Genomic DNA, 27938 nt, shown 5'->3' on the forward strand with positions numbered 1-27938 from the left:
GAGAGAATAAATTTCTGGGATTATAAACCACCCCACTCTATGGTATTTTGTTACAGCAGCCCTCGGAAACAAACACAGTAGGTAAAAATAGAAAAACCAGTTGCTCTGTATAAATTTTAAGTCCCCTGGCTTCAACAAGTGACACTCCAGGTCTTTTTGTGTGTGTTTTTCTTTTTCTTTTTAATAGAGCCTAGGATAGAAGAAGCAGCAGGAGAGAGCCTGACAGGGCTGCTCTGGCTCTAGAAATGCTACAGGAAAGAAATGAGCGTAGGTGAGGCTGCTGTGGCTCACTGGGAAGTCAGAGAAAAGAGGGCCTTGGAGACAGGTTCAGGGCGTTAGCTCAAGCCCATTGCACCCTGGTTGCAAGTCTCATGGGGTCCCTTAGAGTGTAGGAGATAGTTGCACGCTTGTGGGGGAAGAAGTGGGGGAAGGGAAAAGCACAGGCGTGCTCCCAGGAGGGAGAGCACACCACATTCCAGGTTTTTGAAGGAACATAGGATTGCCAAATCACAGACCCTCATTTTTATAAGATCTTAAGGGGAAGATAAATTTCTTAAAGACTGGAAATAGAGAAATACACTTTTTATTTACAAAGTTCAGGCCCACAAATTGTAGGCTAAGGAATTCTACCAAGCATAATTTTATAGAGGAATAGTAATGGCATGGTTTACAAGCACCTAGAAAAGAAAGCATTCCGGGTTCCATAAGAATAAATTATACTAGACCTATTCTGAATTCTCTTTTTGATAGAGTTGTTAGACATGAGTTTTAGTTATCAACATGACAAAAATGCCAAGAAAGGTAAAGTGAACTCAGAAGTCATTAGCGAAAGCATGGGGCCTAGATCAAGGAAAGCAATGGCCTTGCTGTATTCTGTGTTGAGCAGACGCCACCTGGATTTTGTTATCAGCACCCTGTAGGAAACTCACAGGCAACCTAGAGGGGATACTAAGATACTGAGCAGGGAGTCAGCAGTGCTTGATCTGAATCACTTTTACTGCAAACACTCTTCCTGTCTTGGAAGGGCTACCCTGACACCTGAGACCCCAGTCAACATGAACTGTGACTTGTAGGCAAGATACTGTGATTTTGAGAGATTCTGTTCATTTCCTATTTTTAGTACCATCAGTGCCTAGTACATCACCTGGCACATAATTATTTGTGAAATGCAGAACATTAAATGGTAATCCCAAGGGCAGGCCAGTGCTGGTGTAAGTTCTTTGGTTGCAACTGGGCCAGCTGGATTCCTGGTTAATCCATTTCTAGCCATATAACCCCACTAGGTTAAGATCAACTTGGACCTTCTCTTTTCTTAAGAACACTTACCGGGAAGATTCTTTCTGCTTCCTCATCATTACTTTCAAATAGCCCTGTCTGGCCTAGGACCTCCCCATAGCTACTAAAGAATGGCTCCTAACCACCCAATGTGGGGGACCACCAAAAGCCACTGACAATAAAGAGGTAGGAACCTCTCGAGGTTCAAGCCAAACCACTCACTCAAACTGACTGTAAAGAGTCTGGACTGGCTGGAAGGAGCCTGGTTTGGAGGAGCCACCCCAGGAGTGCTGTGAAATCCGTAACAACATCTCTTCTGCAATTGATATATCTCTTCACTTCATGCCTGAACTGAAGGCTGGAGTAATTGTTCCTTACCATCCTCTTTCAGGAGACCATCAAGCAATAATTTTCATAAAGGTTTATGAAAAGATAAGAAAAACTCAATAATGGTTGCATTAGGCAGTTTCCAGGCCCCTGATTTCAGGTTGCCTCCTTCTAGTTGATTGCATTTGTCTCTCACTGGAACACACCACCTCTCTAATCAGCTGGCTTTGTTCCACTGCGGAATTGCCTGATAACTGGGCCTGCTTTAGTCCATCCTTGCAGGGCACTGTGGCCCTAAAGAGGCATCGTGCCAGTCACAAGACCGGGACTCTCATTCACTTTTACTCCATAATGTCTCCTCCACTGTGGGCTGGTCCTGTGACCTTTCTGAACCTCAATTCCCACTAAAATAATAATTGTGCCTGCTCTGTCTGTTTCTGGGTGTGCTTTGCTTTGTACTTTGAAGCTGCTGTCTAAATTATAAACCACCAATCAGATATGAAGAATTACATCACCCTAGTGTTCTCTGATCCAACTGTTTTCCAATTCTAAAGTGAACATTTACATCATGTTATGTCGCTCATTCATTTGTAGAAAGATTTTTGTCATTCTGCATCTGTGTATTGGGTGCCTCCTGTCAGGTACTGCATAGGGGCTGGCAACTTAGAGGTAAAAGATAGAGCTGTCAATAATTTCCAGCAAGGAATGCTACAGAGCTCACAGGAATGGCAACCAATCCAGACTGGAGTGGGAAGGTCTGGGCTTGGAGGAGTTCTCAGAGAATCCTTCCTAAAATGGGTGATGTTTTTGCTGAGTTCTGAAGGAGTCAGGAGAGGATGAGAGCATTCCAGGCAGAACAAGTGGTACATGAGGCTAGAAATTAGTGTTTCTCAAAGGGGCTGCTATTGGCAGTTTGAGAGGACAAATGTACTTGTATGGACTCTTCCATGCACTGGAGGGTGTTTGGCATCCCTGCTCCCAGGCACTAAATGTCAGCCGTCCCTCCCCACCCCACACCCCAAATACATAATCAATATGACAGCCCAAAATGCCCCCTCACATTTCCAAAGGCATGCCCCACCACTCCATCAGAGGGTTTGGTGCCACTGCCTGGGTAAGAACCACTAAAAAAACACACACAAAAAAACCCAAAACAACATAGTAGCATGTCTTAGGAACTAGAGTACGGCTAGGGAGGACAGAAAGTAGAAACAAGTGAAGAAGGCACAGCCAGATGATAAATGGTCTTACGTGCCATCTTGAGTTTACTTTCAAGGAGCAATTTCCTTGATCAGGAGATACAGACTCTATGTAAAGGGCTTTGTCACATAACAGGTGGCCAGTACATTTAAGATCTGTCTCCCAGATCCTGCCAAGCCCAGTTTAGTTAGCACACGTCCCGTTCTTAGGCAAATGCACTGTCTGTATATCATCCAATGGTTGTGTACATCACAGTCAACCTGGCCTATGACGGTTAACTCTTTTTTAAAAAAAATATGTTTTATTGATTTTTTTTACAGAGAGGAAGGAAGAGGGATAGAGAGTTAGAAACATCGATGAGAGAGAGACATTGATCGGTTGCCTCCTGCACACCTCCTACTGGGATGTGCCCGCAACCAAGGTACATGCCCTTGACTGGAATCAAACCTGGGACCCTTCAGTCCTCAGGCCAACACTCTATCCACTGAGCCAAACCGGTCAGGGCAACGGTTAACTCTTTAATGTCTATTCAACTGGAGGGAAACAGTGGGGAGGGCAAGACAGCTCCAAGATGTCCGTAAGGTCTGTAGCGGGCCCAATTCCAAGCATCTCGGGCTCTTCTCTGCTCTTGTGGCCCCACACTCTGGCTGCTGCGTGAGGTCTCAAACCCAGCAAACTCCAACTCAGAAACTGCGCTGTTACACACCAACAGCCACTACCACCACCGCCTGTTGCCAGGGAGTGTCAAGGGGAAGATGCAGTGGCCTGTAACACATCCTGTGGTAACTCAGGCCCAGTTTATAAAGGGTTCGTTTGCCAAGACATGCTAAAAATAAGGCTGTACTTTCCTATAATAGTGTTATGTGTGTTAGGGTTCTGGTTGAGCCCTCCAACCCCACTTGCTCAGACAGTAGTTAAGCCATCATGATGAGAGTATGTAGGACCCAACTATCCCGTGTAACGCTGTTTCCCAGGAAGAACTATTCCCAATTCCAGGAAAAGATCAGAACGTATAGGACCTCCATTTGCTCTACCACAGCCCTGGCTCCAGCCACACTGCACTACCACTCTCAGTTCCTGGGAGCCTTCTCTTCCTCCAGGCCTTTGCCTATGCTGTACTCCATGCCTTAAACGCACCCCACTTCTCCTCGCCCGGCATGTCCCTCTGTGGGCTCCACAGCACCCACTTCCTCTGGCACTCAAAGCACTTACCACCCTGAGTTGCATTTGCCCAATTACTCATCCACCTCCCACACTAGGCTGTGACCTTTCTGAGCGCTAAGAAACTGTTACATTTTCTCTGTATCCTCAATGCCCATTCAGCGCCTGGCACACACTGGATCTTCAATAAGTATTTATTGGAATGAATGATTAAATGAGTAGGTGAACCTTCTCTGACTACAAACCCAGCAACAGACTGAGGATCTCTCCCACTTCTCTGAGCACAGAGCCTCATGCCAGTTGTATGCCCCAGAGTTTGGGTTGAGTGGGGAAGGGGAGAGAGGTAAGGAGAGAGGATGTGCTTGGGGAGGGGTCAGTATTAGATGAATTTGGTACCAGATGGGCTCAGCAGCACCAATGAGAAGAAGAGGGGACTCCCATCATAGCAAGGCAGGCATCTTTGTGATGGTCTGTCTTAGGAAGAGGCCATTGTAAAATAAAGTGGGGGTAGCCTGCCTATCGTTTCAGGTATCGGTTCTAATTAAATTGTAAAATAAAACAGAACATGTGTCCACACAAATTCCTGTATATGAATATTTATAGCAACATTATTCATAATAGCCAAAAAGGGGAAACAATCCAATGTCCATCAACTGGCAGATAGATAACAAAATGTGCTATATCCATAAATGGGATATTTTCCAACCATAAAAAGGAATGAAATACTGATACATGTGGTGACGGACCTGAGCAGCCCAGCCGAGATGAACATGGATGAACCTTGAAAACATTATGCTAAGTGGGAAAAAAAATAAAAAGCCAGACACCTAAGACCCCCACATGGCAAAGTAGGGGGTGGTAGTTAAAGGGTACAGGATTTCTTTTGGAAGTCATGAAAATGTTCTAAAATTGGTTGTAGTGATGGTTGCCCACATCTGTGAATATACTAAAAGCCATTGAATAGTACACTTTAAGTGGGGGAATTGTATAATAAGTGAATTACATCTCCTGAGAACTGTGCACCACCTGGAATAGCATGCTAATATCCGCATGTCTGTGCATTTTCCCGGGTCTGCCAATTTCACTGGACTCTCTATGACCCCCTCCCCTTCCCACCACCAAAGGTAATCACTGCTCTGCGGGGCTGACTGTCCCATCACAGGGCTCAGCGCAGTGCCTGACTGCAAGGAAAGAATATGATGAATATTTATATTGTCAAATATGCAAATTCACAGTCTTATTCTTTAAATGAAAATGATCAGTGTCCACTTTTAAACTAGTAACTACAAGGAATAGAATGCAATATGAACTGCCTTCATTGCTGTAGGAAATGGAATAATTGTGAATTCCATCCTGACATGTGCAGTTTTTTAATTCAAGTATTATTTGTAATGTGAGGATCTAATCGTTTTTATAGTATTACATGCTGATCATTTTTAAGTTAGTAAACACTTTAAAAATAAGTTTAATGACTTGGTAGGAAATCAAGTTATGTGTAAATATAAAGGTTGTTAAGTTTTTCAACCTTTAACTAAAAACTTTTGCATCATCAGAAAAGCAGTGAGCTCTGTTCATCCCCTGAAGCATGCATTTAAATGTACTGTCTGATGTTTCTCTCAACGACTAGAACCACAGAAAGCAGAGAAATGTCATTTGCATGGTTTGACTTTGGGGAACTGTATTTTATTTCCTGGGCAAATACCGAGAGTTGGAAAAAGGTAGTAGAGGCTTGTTGAACTGAGCTGTTCTGCATTTTAAACATTTACATTTGTGCTTCAAGCTACTGGAAAAGTCTAAGAGATCATTTTTCCCCCCAAAGGAGGTTTATTATCTAATGCTGACCCCTCCCCAAGCACACCCTCTAAATTTGAACCGTCCGTATGTCTAGTGTTCTTTGTAGAAGCCATGCTCGCGGCGTCCCCCTTCTGCTGATCAGCAGGCCCTCTGGCCCATTTGTATCCCTCGCGGTGCCTGGCCGGGCTGGTACTCCGGGAGCCGTGCGCACGGGTTGCCTGTCCCTGGGTGGATCGCGCACTCACATTGTGGTGACGGACCTGAGCGGCCCAGCCGAGAGCCTGGAAACAGCTGACTGCTGACTCAGAGGGGCGAGCGAGCCACCCACGAATCTCATTGCAGCTCGCTGCTGCATCCCTATCCCACAATCCCTTGCTTGGTTTGCTGCAGTCTTTTCAACAGACGCGGAGTGGGAAAAAGATGTCCTGTAAGATAAAGATTGATTGGTTTGGATGCCGAAAGGGGTCTTCCACTTGTTAAGGACCCAGCAACATTCCTGCGGACTTTGCTGAGCCTCCCCTCCTTTCCTCCATTTTTCTCTTCCTCTGTTCTGTTCATGAGCTGGCACATCCCTCCATAGAGCAGAAGATATGCTGGGCTTCTGAGGATGGCTGCACTGCATGGTAGGGAATTTTAACCGGTCTCTTTGCATGGTGCTTCCAAACTTGAGGTGTTAGCAGACATGTGCATTGTGCTTTTGGGTTCCCGCGGAGCTGCCTGCAGCTTGGGAGGGTTTAATGCTTTGCCTCGTTGATTAGTTTGCAGAAATGAGTAGGTCCTAAACGTTCGGATTGCTTAGTATTCTGCCAGGTGGATAACTGATTTCTCCTGCTCTCTCTGTCCTGCCCCCGCCCCACCTTTTCTCTCTTGGTAATGCTGCATGCTTTGTAACTATGAGATAGAGGGAGAATCCGCTCTTTGCTTAAACAAAGGCACCGAATTCACAAAAATAGGAAGAAAAGCATGCACGATTCTATCAGGTTCCTAATGTGATATAACTAGCTCTTTATTTTTACTAGTCTTTATTTTAACGTATATCTCGGCTTATTTTCAACAGAAGATTTTTTCCCTCCTGCATCTGTTGAGTACAAAGATGGGGATGCAGTATTCAATTTGCAGGATTCCTTCCTCGGTACCCCAGGGTGGAGTAGAATGTGCATTCGACCCTTCCCCCACCCAGTCCTCTATTCGAGAACCCTGGGGTGCGAGCCACGGTTCCCAGTTACCATTGGAAACCCATTCATTCATAATGCATGACTTGACCCTCTGGATTCCAAATGCCATTGATCACCAGACAATATGCAGGAGATGATTTGGGTTTTTTTTCTGACATTTTCCCCTGCCTTTGCGGTAGACTCAAATCTGGGTGGAGTTCAATGGTAGCATTACAGAAAAAGAAAAAAAAAATCTAGGTTTGCTTCCTGAAACAGTGGGCATTATCTTTGTATCCAAGAATTTTCTCTATGAGTCTGCCCCACCCTGTCATTATTCCTTATTTTGGGGGGGATAGGAGAGCAAGTAGGAAAGCTATTTATTTTAAACTACAAATTAGGTGGATTTCTGAACCAAAAGATAAGATGATATTTCTATCTAAGAAAAGATGGGTTTTACTGTTACACTTTATGGAACAGATCTAGATTTAGAATGAGGCATTTAAAGAATTGTTATTGGTTCTTCTTTGGCTTAGATCATATTATGGAAGTTTTATTCCTCGTGATTAAATTGTTAGCAGTGTGTGTGTGTGTGTTTTAATTTAAAAAATTAGACTATGTAAGGAGAGCCATTTGTTCGCCCAGATTCTTAAATTGATTTCTTAAGTATTAGGATTCTGTTCTGCCTCGTGTGAACCTACTTCCCGGTGCCTTTGATTATCTGCCAGCAGATGCCTTAACAGCATGGGCCCTAACCCACTGTAATGTTAAATAATGCACGCCCCTCCCCAGCAGCACACAATGCAAAGTTTCTTATGTGCTGTGGATGAGAAAGCAGCTTTCTGTTGCAGAGATGTGAGTAGTGGCCTTTCCTAAAGCTCTAAAAATGCCTTTGCAATTTTCTCCTAGAAAGACACAAGTGATTTGCATTGGAAAGGTTAAAACTCAGCCGAATGTACAAAGGTTCTCTACCAAACGTGCTGGTTCAAGAAATATAAATGCAGCATGTGTAACCCACACATTTTTAAAACGGAGAATAAAGTCTATACACGTTTCACCCTAGTTAATATTAAAATCCTGAGATGACTTTCCTTATATGATAACAAAAGCTTAAGTAAATTCTGCTGTGTGTGAGATAAAGTAAAAATACTCATTCTTTATCTTAATAAGAAATGAAAATGTCCTTCATTTGGATATTCTTCGACATTCATTTCTCTAAACTCACAGCTTTCTTTTATCTGTCTTTCTTAAGTAGAAAAAAAATCCTAAATATGTAACAAATTTCAAAAATTTAGTTAAGCTTAATTTTTAAAATTCCTTTGTTCCTTTTTTCATTATCTCTCAGATGAAGACTTTAACCAAACATTGGTATATATTATTGAAATATATAGAAGAAAAATACTTTCAAACTTTAAAAAAATGCTGCTGAATTTATTATCATAGCATTTTTTAAAAAGTGTAACTGAATTACCTCTAATTGTGGCAAAATTATAATTTGCACACACCTTAAAAAAAAAAACTCGAATGCCATCTGTACCCCTTTATTAGTTATGTAAGGGTTTCAGTGTCAGAGTGGAATTTGTTCTCTAAATATTATTGTTTAGGTTGTCTAAATTTAACAAATTCTCCTAGAATTTGGAGATTTAGATTAGACCAGCTACTGAGGAATAAATGAGCCCAGTATAATTATTCCGATAGCATCATTGAAAGAAATATTCATTACTGCTTTTTGCATGCCAGTCTTTCTACCCACTTCTTTACCACCTCTGCCTTTATAGTCTCAGTAGCCTCCATTAAGTGCTTTTTTATTTTTCTTCTAGAAAATGTATTAACTTAAGTGGATATTTATTCTAATCAACAACAGAATTAAACAGTATACTTCCTATTAACCAGGGGCAAAGGGGGTTTGCTGTCAGTAGGCCTGTCTTTCAAGTTCTGATGTGGGATACATTTCTCCTTCCCCTACTTGCTAACCTCACTTAACTCCCAGAGCTTAGAGCCCTGGCGATGCTCTGCCATTTTTGTGGTCCCCAAGGACAGCAAGGGAGGAGACTTGGAAAGCAAGGTGGTGGGTGTGGGGAGAGGAGACCCCACTCATCTCATCTCGGTGGCCCCAGGACAACGTGAGATGAATGTCCATTAGCCTGACCACTTAACACTCCATCACCCAGACCTAGCCTTCTGGAAGTTGGAACCCCTAAAGCAAATCTTAAGAACTGACTGCAGAAGTGAGGACTTTATGAAGAAAGCAATGGCAAACAGTTATCTATACTAAGGAAAGAGGTAGAGGAAATAGGCATAAATATTATAAAAACAAGTTGGCTACTCAGCTTGTAAATCAACTTCCATATTAGCAAAATCCAGCCGTCTAGGGAAGCTGACATGCATCTGACCCTGGGAATAAGAACCTTGGGGAAGCTTGAGCACGGCCTTGTCTGGAGACAGAAGTTAAAGTAGATGGTCCCTGAATGTCCTCCAACACACACACACTCAACACACACACACACACACACACACACACACACACACTCATACACACACTCACACACACACTGTCAGGAAGGATATTGCATCTGGCCTTCTAATTTACAAAAAGGCCCATTTGGGATCGCAGCTTGATTTAACTGGAATCAGGTCACCCTGTTTTAATTTCCTGAAGATTGTCCTCTTTTTTTTTCTTCTAGTTGCATTATCAGCAACAATTCCATTGCAGGTCAATGAAAATATGCTCACAAATTAAAAAAATGAAAAATACCTTCTTTAATCGTGTTTCAACCTGTGCCTTGAGCCCGAGGGACCACCTGTCCTGGCAGGTGAAAGGTAGTGTATTGTGAATCACAGATAATCCTACTGGTTCGAGATTTCCTTTCTACAAATGTAGCGGAAGATTTTTAACTTCTTGGAAGCTAATTTTAGCATGCCTGCACCACTGTCATTGGCCCCAGAACAATACAAAATGTAGCCGTATTGATAAATTCAGCTAAGTGGCAACAAAGAGGAGGAGCAACCCAGGAATGCCATAAAATTAAGCAACAGACATGGAAGCCAGTGCCTGTAGGATGACGTGCAATCAGATATGCTTGCTGCCTCTTAGTCACAAGTCACATGTTAAGATATTATTTCCCAAACGAATCCTGACCTGCTTCCCAGCCATGTTTCTGAGACCATCCAGACAAGTTTTCACCAACTCTCTCCCCTTTTCGAGAAGAGTGCTTTTCAGTTTGGCTTTTCTCTTCCACCCTCCCTTCCTGATCTTTCTCACAGTGGTATCAGCAATAGGAGTTGGATAGTGTTCTGATCTACATGCTATAATTTGAGGTGGGAAATATGGTCACAACCATAGAATTGTGGGCACAGGCATTTTTCTTTCATGTCATCATCTCCTATCAAGTTCTCCTTTTCCATTTGGTTGTAATTCCCACCAAGTTGTAGATTTGCGAAAGTGAGCCAGGAAAAATGCCAGCGATGATGAGAGGAAAGAAATGCTGGGGTGGGACTTTTCTCTGCCCAAGGACTTTGTGATGTGATTGTTGCATTGTTTTTACCTGAAACAAGCAGTGTTTAGTTGGCAAGCCCCCACTGATAAGGAATGTATGTGTCAACCCTCTTAGACTTTTACTTTCCATGCATATGTGTCTTCCACAGTTCTCAATTTCTTTTCCTGCATTTGTGAGTGTGTTAAAATATGTCACTAAATGTATACCTTCTGGATGGTGGCTTATGTTGCTAAGCATTCGATTACCACATGGAAAGGCAGGTACTGTGTGATATCAAGTGAAGACATTCACATGGCTGGTAATGACCTTGCTCTTGATCACTCATTCAGCAAGTGCCCCTCTTACCTGCTATTGGGACTGAGTCCATGTCCATGTTATACTTCATTTGTTCAGTTAATTCAAAATATAATGCATGACTTCCAGGCACTGTACTAGAGCTGGGATTACTGCAGTGAGCAATCAGAAAACAAAATCCCTTAAGAATGCTACACCATCTTAGTGGGGTGTGGGAGGAGACAACATGCAAAATGAACCCATTACATAGTTATATTAGAAAGTTTCCAATACTATGGGAAAAACAGAGCAAGGATGGGTGTAGCAAATGCTAGGGAGTTGAGGACAAGTTTCAATTTTAAACAATGCTCAGATTGAGAAGGTGATATCGAGCAAAGCTGGAGAGGGGGAGTGAACCTCTCCCTAAGCAGTATTGCTCTTGGTCTGCCATGGGCCAGAAACCTTAGTTAGTCTCCCCACATAAAAGTTCTCATAGCTGCTTAACGCCAATATCATATCCATGTTGGCTATTTAAGTAGTTTTACAATGGCTCTTCCTGTCTGTAGCTCTCTACCATTTCCTTTTATCAGTGTGTCTGGTGATAGTTTCTGCATCCAAAGCATCTGATATTCTTCCGAGACAAAGTCCACCCCAGGCGTGTTTTCATGTGTCGCTCCAGAAATGAGTTTTGCTGATCTCCAGAAGAATACTCCTATAGCGTCATCTCATTCTTATCACTCACTTGTTTCTGCTGGCTATATGAGTCAAGATCTTTGACACTTCAGAAACCGAGATGGGGAAATAAGATCCACTGAGAATCTAGATAAGAATTTATTGCCTTTCTAATCAAGGAGATCAGAAACTGTGGTTATGCCCAAACACTTTGATTAAAGGCTGTCATATATTCCTGGAGGCATACTCAGACTGATGGAAGGCTTCCCAGGGTATTTATTGGTACATTTTTCTAAGCACATTATCCCTGTAGGAGCAGTTAAATTTGTCTTCCTTTTGTGGGTATCCATTTATATTGAAGGAATGATGGTTCCTGATAAAGTCTCTGTTTTGGGGGTTGGAAACCTTTTGTGCTGATTCTGGGAGTCCTAAAAATCCAGATGCCTTCAACAGGTCACTTGTGACAGATTTGTAATATTATTGTGATTTTAAATTACTGTTAATGAGTAAACTCAATTTGCCGTATAAATTACCAATGCTAACAAAGATTCTCACCCACTATAGTAATGATCATAAAATTAGAATAAAATGTTTTTATTTTAGCTTTAGAGAACAAAAATTTTGGCTCAGGAAATTTCATTTAGTCAACATATATCATTAAAACAAATAATATATGTTTTTTTTTCTTTGCCCCAAATCCACAGTTCTAAGGATTAAAATAAAAAAGTAAAATCCAATTATGATGTTTTTCTCTCTGCTTTATTTAATACTCAACATGACTGATTATTTCAAAGGGTACTAGGAAAATTTTCAAAAGCTATGCAAAATAAAATGAATTTTAACTGATTTTAATAGAAAAGTTCTATATATTTTAAAATATGGGACACATCAAGAATTTGCGTGTCATCCTTGCTCCAGGGCCATGCTAATCTTCTATATCATTTCAAATTTAGTGCTGCTGAAGTGAGCACATAATTTTTATGTCTGTCTCTCTTTCACACACACACACAGTCAAGTGTTAAACTTGTTTAAGATTAAGTATCATGACTTACCAGATAAGGCAGAAAACTTGAAATCTGAGCTTTCTGATTCGCTGATTTTACTGGATGACCTTCGGCAAGTCACTTACACCCTTAGCTTTGGTTTCCTTATCTTAAAGACAGGCAAATCCAATCCTTCCCTATTCTGATGTCAGAGGGATGTGGCTAAAGAAAAGCAGACTATGTGCCAACATTTTGAGCTCCTGAGAGATGAGCTCTATTTCGTTCAATAAATATCATTCTCTACTCTAGATTTTTAGGGAGACATTCAATGAAAGTCTAGCAGGTAATGTTGGCTAATTAGGTATGTCACACCTACATGGTTTAACTAATACAGTAAGTTGTTTGGACATGACACTCTTGTATAGCAGGTGCTTTCATAAGGTTCTATCTGTTTATCATGCTCTTTACTGAACTTATCTAGAAGGTATCGAGTTGGAAGGTGGGTGTGTCGTGTATGTAACTACTCAAATATGTATAAATAAAATTTTAATAAAAGTTGACATACTTTTTAAAAAGTTGGTGATTTGGTGGGGAGGAAGAAGAACTATCATTTATATTTGGAAAAGAGTACATCCTTCAGAAAATATAGAATGGTTGATTCTGTAAGTATGGTATATTTCCCCAGCTTCAAATACAGGTCCCAGACCAGATTAACATGTTATATCTAAACCAAGCTTCCATAGTGCAGCCTTCTTAAGACACCAGTCAAGGGAGGGGTGGTGATGTAAGGAGTGAAAAGGCAGGGTTTTAGAGGCGCGCACACACCTGAGTTTGCATCCTGGCACATTTCTTAGCTGAGCCCACTTTTTAAAATCTTATAGAATGAGAAGAATACCCTGCCTGCCTAGGGTCATGAAGATTAACTACTTTTTTTTTTTTTGCAAAGATAATTTCTATTGGGAATTGAAGGGCTGTGGACATCTTAACCATATATTTAGAAAATTTGGAAGTGAATTTTAGCTCAGCCTTGGTTTGGGATAGAAGCCAGAAATTCTTTAAGGTGGTAAATGGAGCTGTTTTATGTCATAACTTTTTCTTCTCTTATTCTCTCAGGGGCCCTCTGCTTGCTTCTCTGTTGCCCTCTTCTAATTCTCTATTTTTGGCACGATCCCTCACTAATTGAAACCTCCTCTGAATGCATTCCCTTCACCAGGTCCCTCAAATTCTTACACATGAGTAGCAACGGACATTTTTAAAAAATAATAGGGACTAGCTCTTGCCTTTGTTCCCGATCCACGGCAAATACATTTTAGTATGAAATCTATACACCTTTAGTTCTGAGGAAAACACTCTGAAGCACATAGAAAGTTTTTAATTAAAAATTTTAGCCCAGCGGCATGGCTCGGTGGTTCAATTCCTGGTCAGGGCACATGCCCAGGTTGTGGGCTCAATTCCCAGTGAGGGGTGTGCAAGAGGCAGCCAGTCAATGATTCTCTCTCATCATTGATGTTTCTTTCTCTTTCTCCCTCTCTCTTTCTCTCTCTGAAATAAATAAAAACATATTTTATAAAATTGTAATTATTCCTATCCTGAATATTAACAGTAGGGAGAAAAAACTTTCTCTACACTCTTATGTTCTGGCAGATTTTCAGGAGGAAAAGATGTACAAATTTATGGATATTGTATTTACCCCAAATAAAATGTGTTATATTTTATTGACTTAGTACTTTTAATTCTATATGCATGGGGGCTTCACAGAAAAGAAACAAAAACCCAAAACGGTGGTTAAACTTGGGAGCTTATATATTATTTTAACAAAGAACAAAAATGTGTGGAGAAGTAACTAAATAAAGGAAAAGGCTGTTTGGATGCCTAAAGGCAAAAAATTATGAGAAAATGTATGATAGATAAGGGTTGTTTTGCAAGGTTTGTGATTGAGTTTTTTCCTCTTCCTGGTATGGGAGAGTGGGGCACCTTTACAAATGGGAAATTTATGACCTGCTTTTAGGCAGATGGAAAAGAGCAGAGAGCTCCTCCCATGCCTGCTGCTTCTCAATTGCCTTTAGCTCAAAATAATCTTTACATCAAAGTGGCATATTTTGATCCCCTTCAAGTAAAATAATTGGAGAAAACATATTTTACCTTAATAAGACTATTCTATTTAATATAGACTGTATGACTATTATAATAAGACAGACAATGTACATTTAAATATAGTCATGGCTAAAGGCATGAACAGGCACAGCTATGTAAGTATTTAACCTCTCATCTGCCACTGTGCCGAAAGCCAGCAAGCATACCTCTTTGTACAACGCACCTTCTTTTAATTTGCTTTGTTTGCTTGGTGAACCTGTGGTTATTTTGCTGATATGCAAAACAGGCAGCTACCTATACTCACTGTATAGCATGTGGGATGGTTATGGTCATTTTGAGGTCACTAACATGGAATCCTACCTATATTCAGAACACAATGCCCATAGTGAATGAACCAGTGATTGACTTGCGCTGACAGGTTATTAACTATTTTTCCCTTTTGGTTTTTCTGTCTGACAGCAGCAGTGTGCAGGGTCAAAGACAGCTGGCCCCCCATGTCAGTGGTCTAGGATGGCCAGTGAAGCCACCAACATCCCAAGCCCTGTGGTGCGCCAGATTGACAAGCAGTTTCTGATTTGCAGTATATGCCTGGAGCGGTACAAGAACCCCAAGGTCCTCCCCTGTCTGCACACGTTCTGCGAGAGGTAAGCCTCCTTTGTGCGCCGAGAAGGGAGTTTCACAGACCGACTTCCTACCGAGGGTTCTTTCCAGAATTCTCCAGTTACCTAGGGGAGACAATAAATCTTTTGTGCCTCTGATATAAATCTAGAAACATAATCATGAGTTGCCAATAATTTACTTTATTACAAGGGGGGGCAAAAAAATAATAATGATCTAGTAGTAGCTGTTCATTCATCTCCACAGGAGATGGAGCTTTAACTATTGGAGGTGTGTGTTTTTTTAATTTAAGTTTTCCCTTTGTTCTTTGTGAAACAATTTTGGCCAACCACAGGTCCCTCACAAAGGGTCTTCAGTGAGAGACAATTGAAAAGCTATCATGTCCTCCCATATAACAATCAGGTAAAAATATCTGCATATCTGAGGGGCTAGTTAAAAGGAGAGAGCCTCCCTCCAAAGATAATTCAGAAGACACATACCAATGGCACATTTGAACATTATGCTATTTCAGATGAAGGAAAAAGCTGTGTATGTAGTAATTATACATGATCAGAATATACAATTTGCTATATGTAAAATATACTTTCTTATTTATCTTTCTTGAGTGTTTCTTTCCACTGAGTTAATCATTTATCAGAATATTCATTCACCCCATGTCCAACTTCCCACATAAGCAATTAAGCATAAAGATTAGTGGCCTAATTTAAGTATTTCCCTAGCAAGGCTGTATATTTTTTCCTAAAAACAAATATGAATATGGTAATTATATTTTATAGCAGCTTGTTAAATACAGTTGCTATTATTATTTAATATACATAACTAGAATGCTTGCTTTCTGTTATAGAATAGAAAATTGGTATTTCCAATGGCTTCAAATCAATGCTAATTACATCTACATCCAATTGAACATAGATTTGTTAACTGGTTGAGCATGCTTGGAGTTGATTTACTTTGGAGGGTCTCAACTGCAGCAGAATAATCACATCCGTGGTGGTGATGGATGGAGGGAGAGGTGGATTTGTTATTGGAAGTTATGGGTTTTGCTTGTTTGCTTTGCTTTCTTTGCTGTGGGCTGTTTTGGGGTTTTGTGTGTAATGTGTGGATATAGGGTTTTTGTCTGTTTTAGTGGTGGTATATGGGGCACCAAATACCTTTTATTTTATTCATTTTATACTTTGGCTTAAGTACTTTGTAATTCATCTTCCAAAATGGCTAAATGGAGAGTGACTTTTTCCCCTCTCCACTCTATAGGTGTAGCTAAAACATGAATACCAGCTAACTGCCCCTGTGTCCCTGGGCTCACGTGGTAAGATCGTTATTTGATTTGGTGCAGTTGCCATATCGGGGCTCTTGCTATACAGCGCTGAGAGCCACTCCGGCTGAGCCCAGCAGAGCTGCCCCAGTCCCCAGTGTTCAGTCCCTCTGGTCTGTTGTTCAGTTCCCATTTCCTTGTTCCGACAGGTGAGAAGCCCCATTCTGCCCTGAGCCTGCCCCCTGCCTCTCAGTTAGGTCTAGCCCAGCCCATCTATCTGAGATAGAGGTGCTGTTATAGGAAGAAGGCACAGCTTGGGGGGCCATCATGGGTTTGGTTTGGGACATGTTGAGTTTTAGAACCTGTGAGACCTCTAAGAGTAAATGTAAAGAAGGTGGATGGTGTACAGACCTGGGGCTCAGAGGAGATACCTGTGGGAAGAAATAGAAACGTGGGAGTGTTATGCTTTAGGCAGGCATGTGGGTCTAGTATCCCCGGGAAAGAAGAGTGCTTCCAGTGGAGTCTGGGTTAACTCCAAACTGTACTGACTTAGTAGAAAAATAGAGCAGACAGGAGAGCCAGCTGAGTGTGGTGTCATAAGCCAAGGGAAGATGAAGTTTCAAAGAAAAGGGGTGGGAGGGGGAGCATAGAGGTCAAGCTTGATGAATGCTTCTGAGACATCTAGTAAGAAAAGACTGAAGCGTGTTTATTGGATGTAGATATCATTAGTGACCTTAACAAAAGCTGTTTCCGTTCTGGTATGGATTCAGCCGCGGCTACCTCTGTGACGTAAGGAAGGCCACGTAACCTCCTTGATGTCCGTTTCCTCATCTGTAACATAAGGATATGGGTGAAAGCATTGCCTTTCCAATTCTGTTTGGCCGAGAAACTGGAAAACATTGTGCGGTGTAATTATTTAGAGTTTAGATCCTGGTACCAAATTGCCGTGGTTCGAATTCCTGCTCTGCCCCTGACCACCGAAGTCCCTCGGGCAAGTAACTCAGCCTCTCTCTGCCTGCATTTTGTCATATGTCTAAAGGTGATCACAGTAGTACCTACCTCGTAGGGTTGTTGGAAGTACTTTGAATTCAGTGGTTAGCATATATGTTGGTTATGATTAGCAATACATTTCGCTCATTAAATGAATTAAGTTGATGCCTGTTGAGGAGAGGCAAGAAGAGATCAAGCTAGTGTGAGCCTGGGTATCCCATTCCTGCTTCAAAAGAACACTTCCACTTGGCTGTTTTGTTGTTGTTCTGAAAATATTTTTATTGATTTTTGGAGAGAGAGGAAGGAGAGGGAGAGGAAGAGGGAAACATCAATTGGAGAGAGAAACGTGGATCAGCTGCCTCCTAGGGATCGAGCCTGCAGCCGGGCATGTGCCCTGACCAGGAATTGAAACTGTGACCTTCTGGTGCATGGGAGGGCCCTCAACCAATGGAGTCACTCGTTTCCCCCACTCCAAGTGTTAACAGCAAAGATCTGCTTATGGTTTTGGACATTAAAAGAGTTTCAACACCAACAACAAAAATGTGACATGTTTCTCCCAAATGTAAAAGTCCATGAACCTCAGACTAGCTATTGTAGACACAGCTCAACCTTAATGTGTATACAAATTGCCTGGGGTCTGACGCATTAGGCCTGGAGTGAGACCTAAGGTTCTGCTTTTCTCCCAAGCTCCCTGGTGAGGGCAGTGCTGCCGTTCCACAGACCAAGGCTCTGGAAAACACTGCCAACGTCAATGGCATTATTCTTCTCATGGACAGGGCCAATATGAGCTTCTCAGGGTTAGCTCTGGGTTTCTGAAATATTCTTCTCTGAGTCAAGGAAGTGACAAAGGCAGTTTCTGCAACGTGTCCTGTGTAGTTGCTGAGAACATGTGTGGTACCTGTGAGAAGTGGCGGTTCCATACCCTGAGCCCCACTGTGCTGACAGCCCCTGGCTTCTGCTTCTGCTTCTACCATAGGTGCCTGCAGAACTATATTCCTGCCCACAGCTTAACCCTCTCCTGCCCAGTGTGCCGCCAGACCTCCATCCTGCCCGAGAAGGGGGTGGCCGCACTCCAGAACAACTTCTTCATCACGAACCTGATGGACGTGCTGCAGCGAACGCCAGGCAGCAACGTTGAGGAGTCCTCCATCCTGGAGACGGTCACCGCAGTGGCTGCCGGAAAGCCCCTCTCCTGCCCAAACCACGATGGGAATGTAAGTCGCTGCCCAGCAGCATGCCTGCTGGATGGGGGTCGGCGTTGGGCACTCAGAGGCTCGACGTGAAACCAGAACTCCACCTGGAAAAGGAGTCATTAAAAAAGATTTTCCCCAGCCCTCAGACTATTTTGCCTGCTTCCTTCCTCTGACCTAATTTATTTAAATAATAAAATCAAACTGCATTGTGTCTTCTGAGCACAGATTGGTGGTTTCCCCAGGAGAGCTAGCCTCTGACTATTTGCAAGCTGGGCATACGTTGACCCACATAAACATCTGTGTAATAAATTATGGATAAAGACTTAATAATACCCCTAGCTGGTTTGGCTCAGTGGATAGAGCGTCGGCCTGAGGACTGAAGGGTCCTGGTTTGATTCCAGTCAAGGGCACATGCCCAGGTTGAGGCGGGTCCCCGGTGGGGGTCGTGCAGGAGGCAGCCAATCGGTGGTTCTCTCTCATCGTTAATGTTTCTATCTCTCTCCCTCTCCCTTCCTCTCTGAAATCAACAACAACAACAAAAATAAACACTTAATAATAGATAAGTTCTGCAAATTGAGGATGTTTAGGAAAATGTGAATTACATTTCTTTTTTTTTCTTGTGAGGGAAATTTTTCTCATGCTTCATTAGACCCTACTCCTTAGTAATTAATAAATAGAATTTGAAGATACGTGAGTCCTTGATAATAGATTATGAATTCCAAGCATATTTCCTACTATTAGAAAGCACGATCCTGTTATAAACTCAGGGGGACCTGCATGTATCATCAGTAATTGATTCACAATAGCTATGTAACCCAAAGAGGTGGCATTGCGTGGTGGCTAAGAGCACTGGCTTTGGAGTCAGACTGCCTGGTTCAAATCCCGCACTTCACCTTATTCTCTGGGTTAGTTTTGGCAAGCTAACCTCTGTGTCTCAATTCCTCATCTACAAAAGGAAATAATAATAGTATAATTGGGAGACTTAAATGTGTAAGTCATATAAAACGTAGAGGAAGCTCTTGACAAATGTTAGCCATTAAAATTCTTTCTAATTAATAACTTTAGTCCCTTTTTTCTTTATATGATGACCACGTCAAATGTGCTTGAAACTGCTTATAATATAAGGCTCAGGTATAATAAAACCACTAAAGCAACAAGAGATTGCTTGAGCAAAGCACTTATTATTAGCCATAACTAGTGTTTATTTGCCTTATCTTGTTCCACTCTCTCTGCTCATTATTGCTACAGCCTCACTGGCCTAGAACTTGCCAAGTGGTTTCCCACCTTGGGGCCTGGCTGCTTTCTCTTTCTTATGCCTGGAATGGTTTTTGCTCTCTCTGGATGTGGCTAGCTCATTCTCACCCTTCATGCGTCAGCTCACATTTCTCCTACACAGAGCAGTCTTCTCCAACTGCACTACGGCTCCACCTCTGACACCCAGTTGCCATCCATCACATCACTTCTTGATTTCCTTCATGGCATTCACCACGCTCTGCCTGCCCTCATCTGTGCATTTGCTGAGCTCACTTTTAGGAAGTGAGCTGCAGGAGGGCAGGGACCAGGCTCACCATCATACCTCTAGCACTGAGAACAGTATCTTATACATAAAAGTATGGAAATCATCGGAGACCAACCCGATGAAAACAAGCAAAGGCTATGCATTCCGAATTTGCTCAAACAAGGAGTCGGCCACCATCACTTGTGTTTTGGCAGGGATTCAAAGTCAGGCAGAGGAGTGGGAACACTCAGTCATGGGAAAAGGCAAGGCTTCAGGTGTACCCTGATGTGAGGCCATTGGCATGGGGAAGCTAGAGGTGGGCCAACTAGAAGGGGGCACCTATGTGATTGGTTAGGGGTTCATATCTGGCTTTCTCTGATTGGTCCTAAGTTGGGAGTAGAGACAAAAATTAGGGAAGTTATCAGTAATCAAGTCCAGCCATTTGGGGCCAATTGTTACCAAAGTTTTTGTTGAGCTTTTTGGATTGTTACTAGAGATAGCAGTTGGACTTCCTGCAAATCTGACTTATAGCAGGCTGATTTCCCGGGCCGTTTATTATAGATATGGAGTCAGTGTCCTGGGCAGGTTGTGAGTCAGAGGTCTATTTTTATACATGGTCTGACCATTGTCCATTTGCATATTTAGTTTCTCCGAAGTTAATCAGTACCTATTTGTTGAACGATTGTGCCAGACACTGTGCTTGGTCTCTTACACACCACTTTGCAAAGTAGGTGTTAGCTACCTTCGTTGTATAGATGAAGAAACAGATTTGAACAGTTTCAGTCACAAGTCCATTTGACATAAAAGCTAGACCTGGAGGAAAGAGCACCCTGAGCTTTTTGGGAACCAAAGTAAGAGGTACATGGTGGATTACCTCTTTTTATATAAAAAAATGAAAAATATATTTTAAGAAAAGATCGGAGAAGTGGGCTGTGCAAGAGTTGATCAGCTGGGTGGATTGGTGAGGTCAGCATGACTCCCAGGTGTCTAGCTTGGGTGCCTGTGTCAGCAGTGGTGCAACCAACAGAAACAGAGGTTGACTCTTTTTTTATTTTTATTGATTTCAGAGAGGAAGGGGGAGGGAGAGAGATAGAAACATCAATGATGAAAGACAATCATCAATTGGCTGCCTCCTGCACACCCCACACTGGGGATCAAGCCAGCAACTCATGCCATGTGCCCTGACTGGGAATCGAACTGTGACCTGGTTCATAGGTCAGTGCTCAACCACTGAGCCACGCCAGCTGGGCCAGAGGTAGACTTTAAAATTACTCTGAACTTTTTACAAAATGGCACTATCAATCTTAGAGAAACTTTGGAAAGAGAAATATGTTGTTAGTGCCTGAAGGACAAATAGGAAAGAATTCCTAAAGATGTATTTCCTGAGCAGGCCTCGCAGTAGAGACCTTGGTTGCCACAGGCTGCTAAGCAGAAACTCTCTCAGAGGTGCTAATTTCAGCAAAATGAAAGAATCCTTTTAGGCTAAAACTTTACTTTCTACCAAATGCATCACATCAAATCACACTAAAGATGAAATCTGTCTAAAGAGCCGGACCCTCAGAGTAAGGAAGCTCTTTAAAGTATGTTTTGAGCGCTTCCTCAATGCTGGGTCATTATCATTCCTCGGGAATCATAAGATTTATAAACCAGCCAGAGGCCTTGGAAAATCAGCTGCGTGTCTTCACTCATTCTGTTGTTTCATTGTGGACTGTAGGAGTTCGCTGCTGCTGCTTTGAAACGGGGCCTCATGGCATGTTCAAGCCAAATGCAGGCGATACTACAGATAAATTGCTGCAGTTAACTGCCGTGGGTAAATCTTTAAAAACATCTCAAGCGTCTGAAGGTTAATAAAATCCGGTAATTAACAATAAAGCAGGATGTTGCTGTCATAAACTGCCTGGTGCCGATCAGCACATGTGGATGAAAGCCTGTCATTTACTTTAAGTGCTGTGACACAATCTGTCTTCTAATTAAACTGCTGTGGCGGCATTGTCCAAATACAAAGAAAAATGGGGCTGGCGGTCAGTGATTTCAGAGGTTCCTTGCCCATAAAGCAGACACTTGAGCTCATGCCTTGCAGTCCTAGAACACAAATGATCGGACGATCATGAAACCCTATTTTTGCTTGCTTAGGCCATGCTAGCAAGAATGTTAAGAGGTGCAAAGGAGGGATCCTCATGCCTGGCCAGTAACAAGTCCCCACTGCCAGAAGCCTCCGGGCTGGCTGCATCGCCCTGAGCACATTCCAGCAGTTAGTAATGCGAGTGGCCCCTCATCTTCTCTTCTGATGAACACAAATGGTGACTGTATGTCAACAGCAGTAAGCTCATCCTGGCCTCTGGCCCACCCACCCCTGGAGCACCAGCATCATGGCACTCAGGATGGATGAGCTCAGCCGAGTCTCACACCTCCCACAATTAACTCAGCCTGAGTCAAAGCTGTCAGAGCCCAAGCACAGGCATTTGAGAATGACCAGTTGTTGACACTTCAGAATGATTTGCTTCCCAAGAAACACTGAGGATACTGAATCAGGGAAGTAACCCAGGTCTTCAAAGCAATCAAACATTTTTTTAATTGAGGTAAAATTCACACACAAAATTCACATTTTAACCATTTTAAAGTGTATAATTCAGTGGCTTTTAGTATATTCAAAAAGGTTGTGCAAACATCACCACTAATTCCAGATCTTTTTTGTTATCCCAAAAAGAAACTCAATACCCATTAAGTACCAGTTATTAACCCCCCTCCCCGCCACCCCACCACCAGCCCCTAACCCCTGGTCACCATCAGTCTGTGTTCTATCTCTCTCTGGATTTGTCCATATGGACACTTGATATAAATGGGTACATATAATATGTAGCTTTTTTTAGTCTGGCTTCTAGCACGTGTAATGTCTCAAGATTCATCTATATTGTAGCATATATCAGAACTTTATTCCTTTTTAAAATTTTATTTATTTTTTTTATTGTTGACAGTATTACAAATGTCCCCCAACTTCCCCCCTTTTCTCCCCCTCCTCCCAGCCCTGGCCCACCCTAGGCCTTCACCACTCTATTGTTTGTATCCATTGGCTATGCATATATGTACATAAATTCTTTGGTTAATCTCTTCCCATCTCCCCTGGCTTCCCCTTTGAGATATATCAGTCTGTTCCCTGAATTCATGCCTCTGGACCTGTTGTTCATCAGTTTATTATGTTTATTAGATTCCACATATGAGTGAGATCATGTGATATTTCTCTTTCTCTGACTGGCTTATTTCACTCAGCATAGTATTTTCCAGGTCCATCCAGGCTGTCACAAAGGGTAAGAAATCCTTCTTTTTTACAGCTGCATAGTATCTGATTGTGTACATGTACCACAGCTTTTTATCCACTCATCTGCTGATGGGCACTTGGGCTGTTTCCAAATCTTAGCTATTGTAAATAATGCCACTATGAGCATAAGGGTGCATTTATTCTAGTTGGTGTTTGGGGCTTCTTATGATATATTCCTAGAAGTGGGATTGCTGGGTCAAATGGTAGTTCTATTTTTAATTTTTTGAGGAAATTCCATACTGTTTTCCTAGTGGCTGCACCAGTCTGCATTCCCACCAGCAGTGTACTAGGGTTACCTTTCCTCCACATCCTCGACAGCACTTGTCATTTGTTGATTTGTTGATGGTAGCCATTCTGACAGGTGTGAAGTAATACCTCATTGCAGTTTTAATTTTCATCTCTCTGATGATCCGTGATGCTGAGCATTTTTTCATATGTCTATTGGCCATCTGTATGTCCTCTTTGGAGAAGTGCCTATTCAGGGTCTGTGCCCATTTTTAAATTGGGTTATTAGTCTTCTTTTTGTTGAGCTGTATGAATTCTTTATATATTTTGGAAATGAACCCCTTATCAGATGTATCATTGGCAAATATGTTCTTCCATACAGTGGGATCCCTTTTCGTTTGGATGGTGGTTTCTTTTGCTGTGCAGAAGCTTTTTAGTTTGGTGGGTGCATTCAGTTTGTGAAAATCCATCCATATGTCTTGGGACTTAGGCCATTTTCTGTATGTGTGTTATACTTCAAGAAGATCCCCTCCACCCCCCCCCCCCAATTGGAAGAAAATATTTTCAGCTGAGAGAATAAGGGGACTCTAACTTTCAGGCTTTATGTTATACTGCTACTGAGATTCATAACAATTAGGATAAGGTAGTTTTATTTTCAGGTAAGCAGATGACATCATTATTAAGAACTTACTATGTGCCAGTGCCAGGCAAGATCTGACTTCTTTGTGCATATCCATCTACTGACTCCTCACAGCACCCCTATGAATTAGGTTACTATTGTCTCCATTTAACAGAGGATAACACTGAGACACAGTGAACTGACATACATGGTGAAGCCAGGATGCAAACAGCTCAGTCCAGCTCACCTCTTCTCCAAAGAGCAGCAGTTCTCAGTGTGGTCCAGGCATCCTCAGGGGTCCCAAGACCCTTCAGGGGTGTCCACGAGGTCAAAACTGTATTTATATAATATTAAGACATTATTTGCCTTTTCCACTCTCATTTTCTCAGTGTATGTTGGTATTTTCCAGACTATACGATGTCTGCTATCAAAACAGATTGAATGCAGAAGCAGATATGCGAACCCAGCTTTTTCTATTAAGCCAGACACTGAAGGGATTTACAAAAATGGAAAACAATGTCGTGTGTGTGTGTGTGTGTGTGTGTGTGACTTAAAACAACACAAATTTATTCTCTTACAGTTCGGGAGTTCAGAAGTCTAAAATCAAAATGTAGTTAGGGCTGTGTTCCGTCTGAGGCTTCAGGCTTCAATAGAGAAACGATTTTCCTGCATTTTAGCTTCTAGAGGCTGCCTGCATTCCCTTAGCTTGTGACCTGTTCCTCGAATCACTCCAATCTCTTGTGTTTCTGTTGTCTCGTCCTCCCTCTTACAAGGGCTCTTGTGATTACATCGGGCCCACCTGGATAACCAGCATAATCGTCCCATCTCCATATCCTTAACTTAATTCACATCTGCAAGTCCATTTTGCCATATAAGAAACCCATTAACAGGTTCCGGGATTAGGAGGTGGACACCTTTGGGGGCCATTGTTCAGGCTACCACACCTGCTTTGCTATGTATTCTTTCAGCAACTCTGCATCTCTGGCGGTAACCATCTATACAATTCTGTGCTATTTGGGCTTCAGTGTCTGCCCTGCTCACATCCCCTGGATGGGACAGTGCAAGTATCATATGACTCCACCCTCCTTGGCATGGCAATGGTTGATGAATAGCGGATCTGTTTTCTGGTTAATAACCTGTTGTTCCATTGACTTGCCTTTTATCAGCAAGTGATACAATTCTAAAGAATTTGGATGAAATTGTACAAGGACTGTAGTAGTTTATTTTATTTTCCTGGGGACACACTTTATTTATTTTTTAATTTACTGGGGTGACATTGGTTAATAAAATTATATAGGTTTCAGGTGAATGCCATTCTTTTTTTGTTTGTTAATCCTCACCTGAGGATATTTTTCCATTGTTTGTCCCCACCTCCTCATTGATTCTTAGGAAGAGTGGAAGGGAGAGGAAGGGACAGAGAGAGATGAATGCCATTCTTCTCGTAGCTTTTTGTCTTACAAAATATAGTTACTTTTTATAAATTATATTATTCATGTTACTATTTAACAGGCTTATCATGGCTTTTAATAAGTAAATAGTTAACCTTTTTCTGTTTCAATATTAAAGTGATAGCTATCTATAGATATAACTCACATAAACTACAGCACTTTGCAGTCCCCGATAATTTATAAAGGGTGTAAAGGGGCCCTGAGACCAAAGGTTCGAGCGCCACAGCCCCCTCCCCCCCCCCCCTGTTCTGCATAGCAGGGTGGTCACAGAAAAGCTGGTTTTGTGACCAGAGCAGTGGCTTTGGAGTCCGATCCCCTCGGTTTGAGACGTGGCACAGAAAAGCTTACCCTCCCTTTCCTCCCGTGAAGCTGGACTTAATATTACTGACATCCTGGGGAGCCTGTGAGACTGAACTGGGAGAACGCCTGGTAAGCCCTTCGTCAGCGGCACCGGTCCTGGAATTGTTCTTGTGTCACCCGCAGGTGATGGACTTTTACTGCCAGTCTTGTGAGACTGCCATGTGTCGGGAGTGCACTGAGGGGGAGCACGCGGAACACCCCACCGTGCCCCTCAAGGACGTGGTGGAGCAGCACAAGGCCTCACTCCAGGTCCAGTTGGACGCTGTCAACAAAAGGTACGCACATCTCCCCCAGGCTCCCAACTGGCCGCTGGGGTCAGGCTTGGCCTCAGGGTCTCTTGTCTCAGGGGGATGGTAGGTGCATGTCACCTAAACAAATTCTTTGATCGTGGGTCTGTAGTCACAAACTAGTGAGTGGAGAGTCACCCCCTCGCCCTTGGTAAAATTCCCCCTGATGTTATGAGTGGTGGCATTTTTGTTTTAGTGCCTTAGTGTGATTATGAATAAAATATACTTGGGGAAAGTGGTCTCAGGGATCTCTAAAATTCGAGCATGAAACCAGGCTCTCTGAAGAGCCTTTCTTATCTGCTGTTCTTGACACACTTACAGGCCCATTGTGTTGCCTGTGACTGGCTGCTCTCTGCTGTAGCCCAGCAAAATGGTACTGAGCGGTGATTGCTCCATTTTCTTTATGTTTCCCTGTGTTCAGGCACCCCCCTTTTTTTTGGCATGGAATCGAAGGAACAGAGTAGCTGTGTGATGCATGAGAAAGAACAAAGAGAGGAAATAAATAGCCAGCTGAAAGAAAATCTCTTCAGCAACAGTTGTACTGAAAAAAGTGTGGTTAATCTATACTAATTAAAAGAACTTGGAAACTTGCAAGAAGATCCCAGGGAACTCTGAGTTTGGATAAGTTTTTCATGTGACTGAGAAAAAAGATCCAGCTATATGTTTAGAACAGTGGTTCTCAGCCATGAATAATTATGCGCACGCACGCGCGCGCACACACACACCCCAGGGACATTTAGCAATGTATGGACACAATTTAGTGTCACAACTATGTGTGTGTGGGGAGGGGTGGTGCTATTGGCATCTGGTAGAGGACAGGATGCTGTTAAACATCTGTAATGCACAGCACAGTCCTTGTAACAAAAAATTCTCTGGCCCAAAATATAAACAGTCAAGATTGAGAAAACCTGGTTTAGAGTGTGAGGAAAAGATGGGATCCAGAGAGCTTCAAAGTATCACCCATTATTAAAAGTAGATGACTGGCCCAGATGGCATGGTTGAGCATTGACCTAAGAACCAGGAGGTCAGGGTTCGATTCCCCATCAGGGCACATGCCCAGGTTGCAGGCTCAGTCCCCATTGTGGGGCATGCAGGAGGCACCAATCAATGATTCTCTCTCATCATTGATGTATCTGTCTCTGTCTCTCTCCCTCTCTGAAATCAATCAAAATATACGTTTTTTAAAAAGTATTTGACTGTGGTAGATTGAAATAAACATGGACCATCAAAGTCTCTTTCAAAGGCTGTAATTATGTCTTATTCGTTCTGTTCTTCAGTTATTACTTCTTAAAGACGATGAGAGGCACACCAAATGTTTCTTGACAAAATACAGTTGTTGCTTTTACTATTTCTAGGTTGATGTTAAATAATCATGATCTTTAACAACTGTTCCTCTAGGCTCCCAGAAATAGATTCTGCTCTTCAGTTCATCTCGGAAATCATTCACCAGTTAACCAACCAGAAGGCCAGCATCGTGGATGACATCCATTCCACCTTTGATGAGCTCCAGAAAACTTTAAATGTGCGCAAGAGTGTGCTGCTTATGGAGCTGGAGGTCAACTATGGCCTCAAACACAAAGTAAGACTCCAGCTGTCCTTACCCATATCCTGGAAGAGACGTGATGTCTGGGGCGCTTCATGGCACTGGCTTCCTGCCTTCTCCTAGCGGCAAAGGGGGCTCCAATGGGTCCTTAGGTGTAGTTTT

General features: G+C 42.4%; 1 protein-coding gene and 1 pseudogene across 6 annotated transcripts in view; one reads left to right on the forward strand and one right to left on the reverse strand.

The window, feature by feature from the left end:
• TRIM2 (tripartite motif containing 2) overlaps nt 1-27938 on the forward strand; it is a 79248-nt gene that overhangs the window by 22592 nt on the left and 28718 nt on the right. For 3 of the 6 annotated variants that reach the window (XM_014456049.2, XM_023755190.1, XM_023755194.1), the window contains 4 exons: nt 14887-15071; nt 18264-18501; nt 26070-26221; nt 27632-27812. In XM_014456049.2, coding sequence (XP_014311535.1) covers nt 14938-15071; nt 18264-18501; nt 26070-26221; nt 27632-27812 — 705 coding nt within the window. In that variant the 5' untranslated portion in view covers nt 14887-14937. Of the gene's footprint in view, nt 1-6128; nt 6381-14886; nt 15072-18263; nt 18628-26069; nt 26222-27631; nt 27813-27938 lie in introns of those variants that run through there. The other 3 variants (XM_006081799.3, XM_023755191.1, XM_023755197.1) reach the window with 3 other exon arrangements.
• Nucleotides 12223-12321, reverse strand: LOC111826602 (annotated as a pseudogene).

Source organism: Myotis lucifugus, unplaced genomic scaffold, assembly GCF_000147115.1.
Source record: "Myotis lucifugus unplaced genomic scaffold, Myoluc2.0 scaffold_1, whole genome shotgun sequence".
In the NCBI taxonomy this organism is placed as follows: domain Eukaryota; kingdom Metazoa; phylum Chordata; class Mammalia; order Chiroptera; family Vespertilionidae; genus Myotis; species Myotis lucifugus.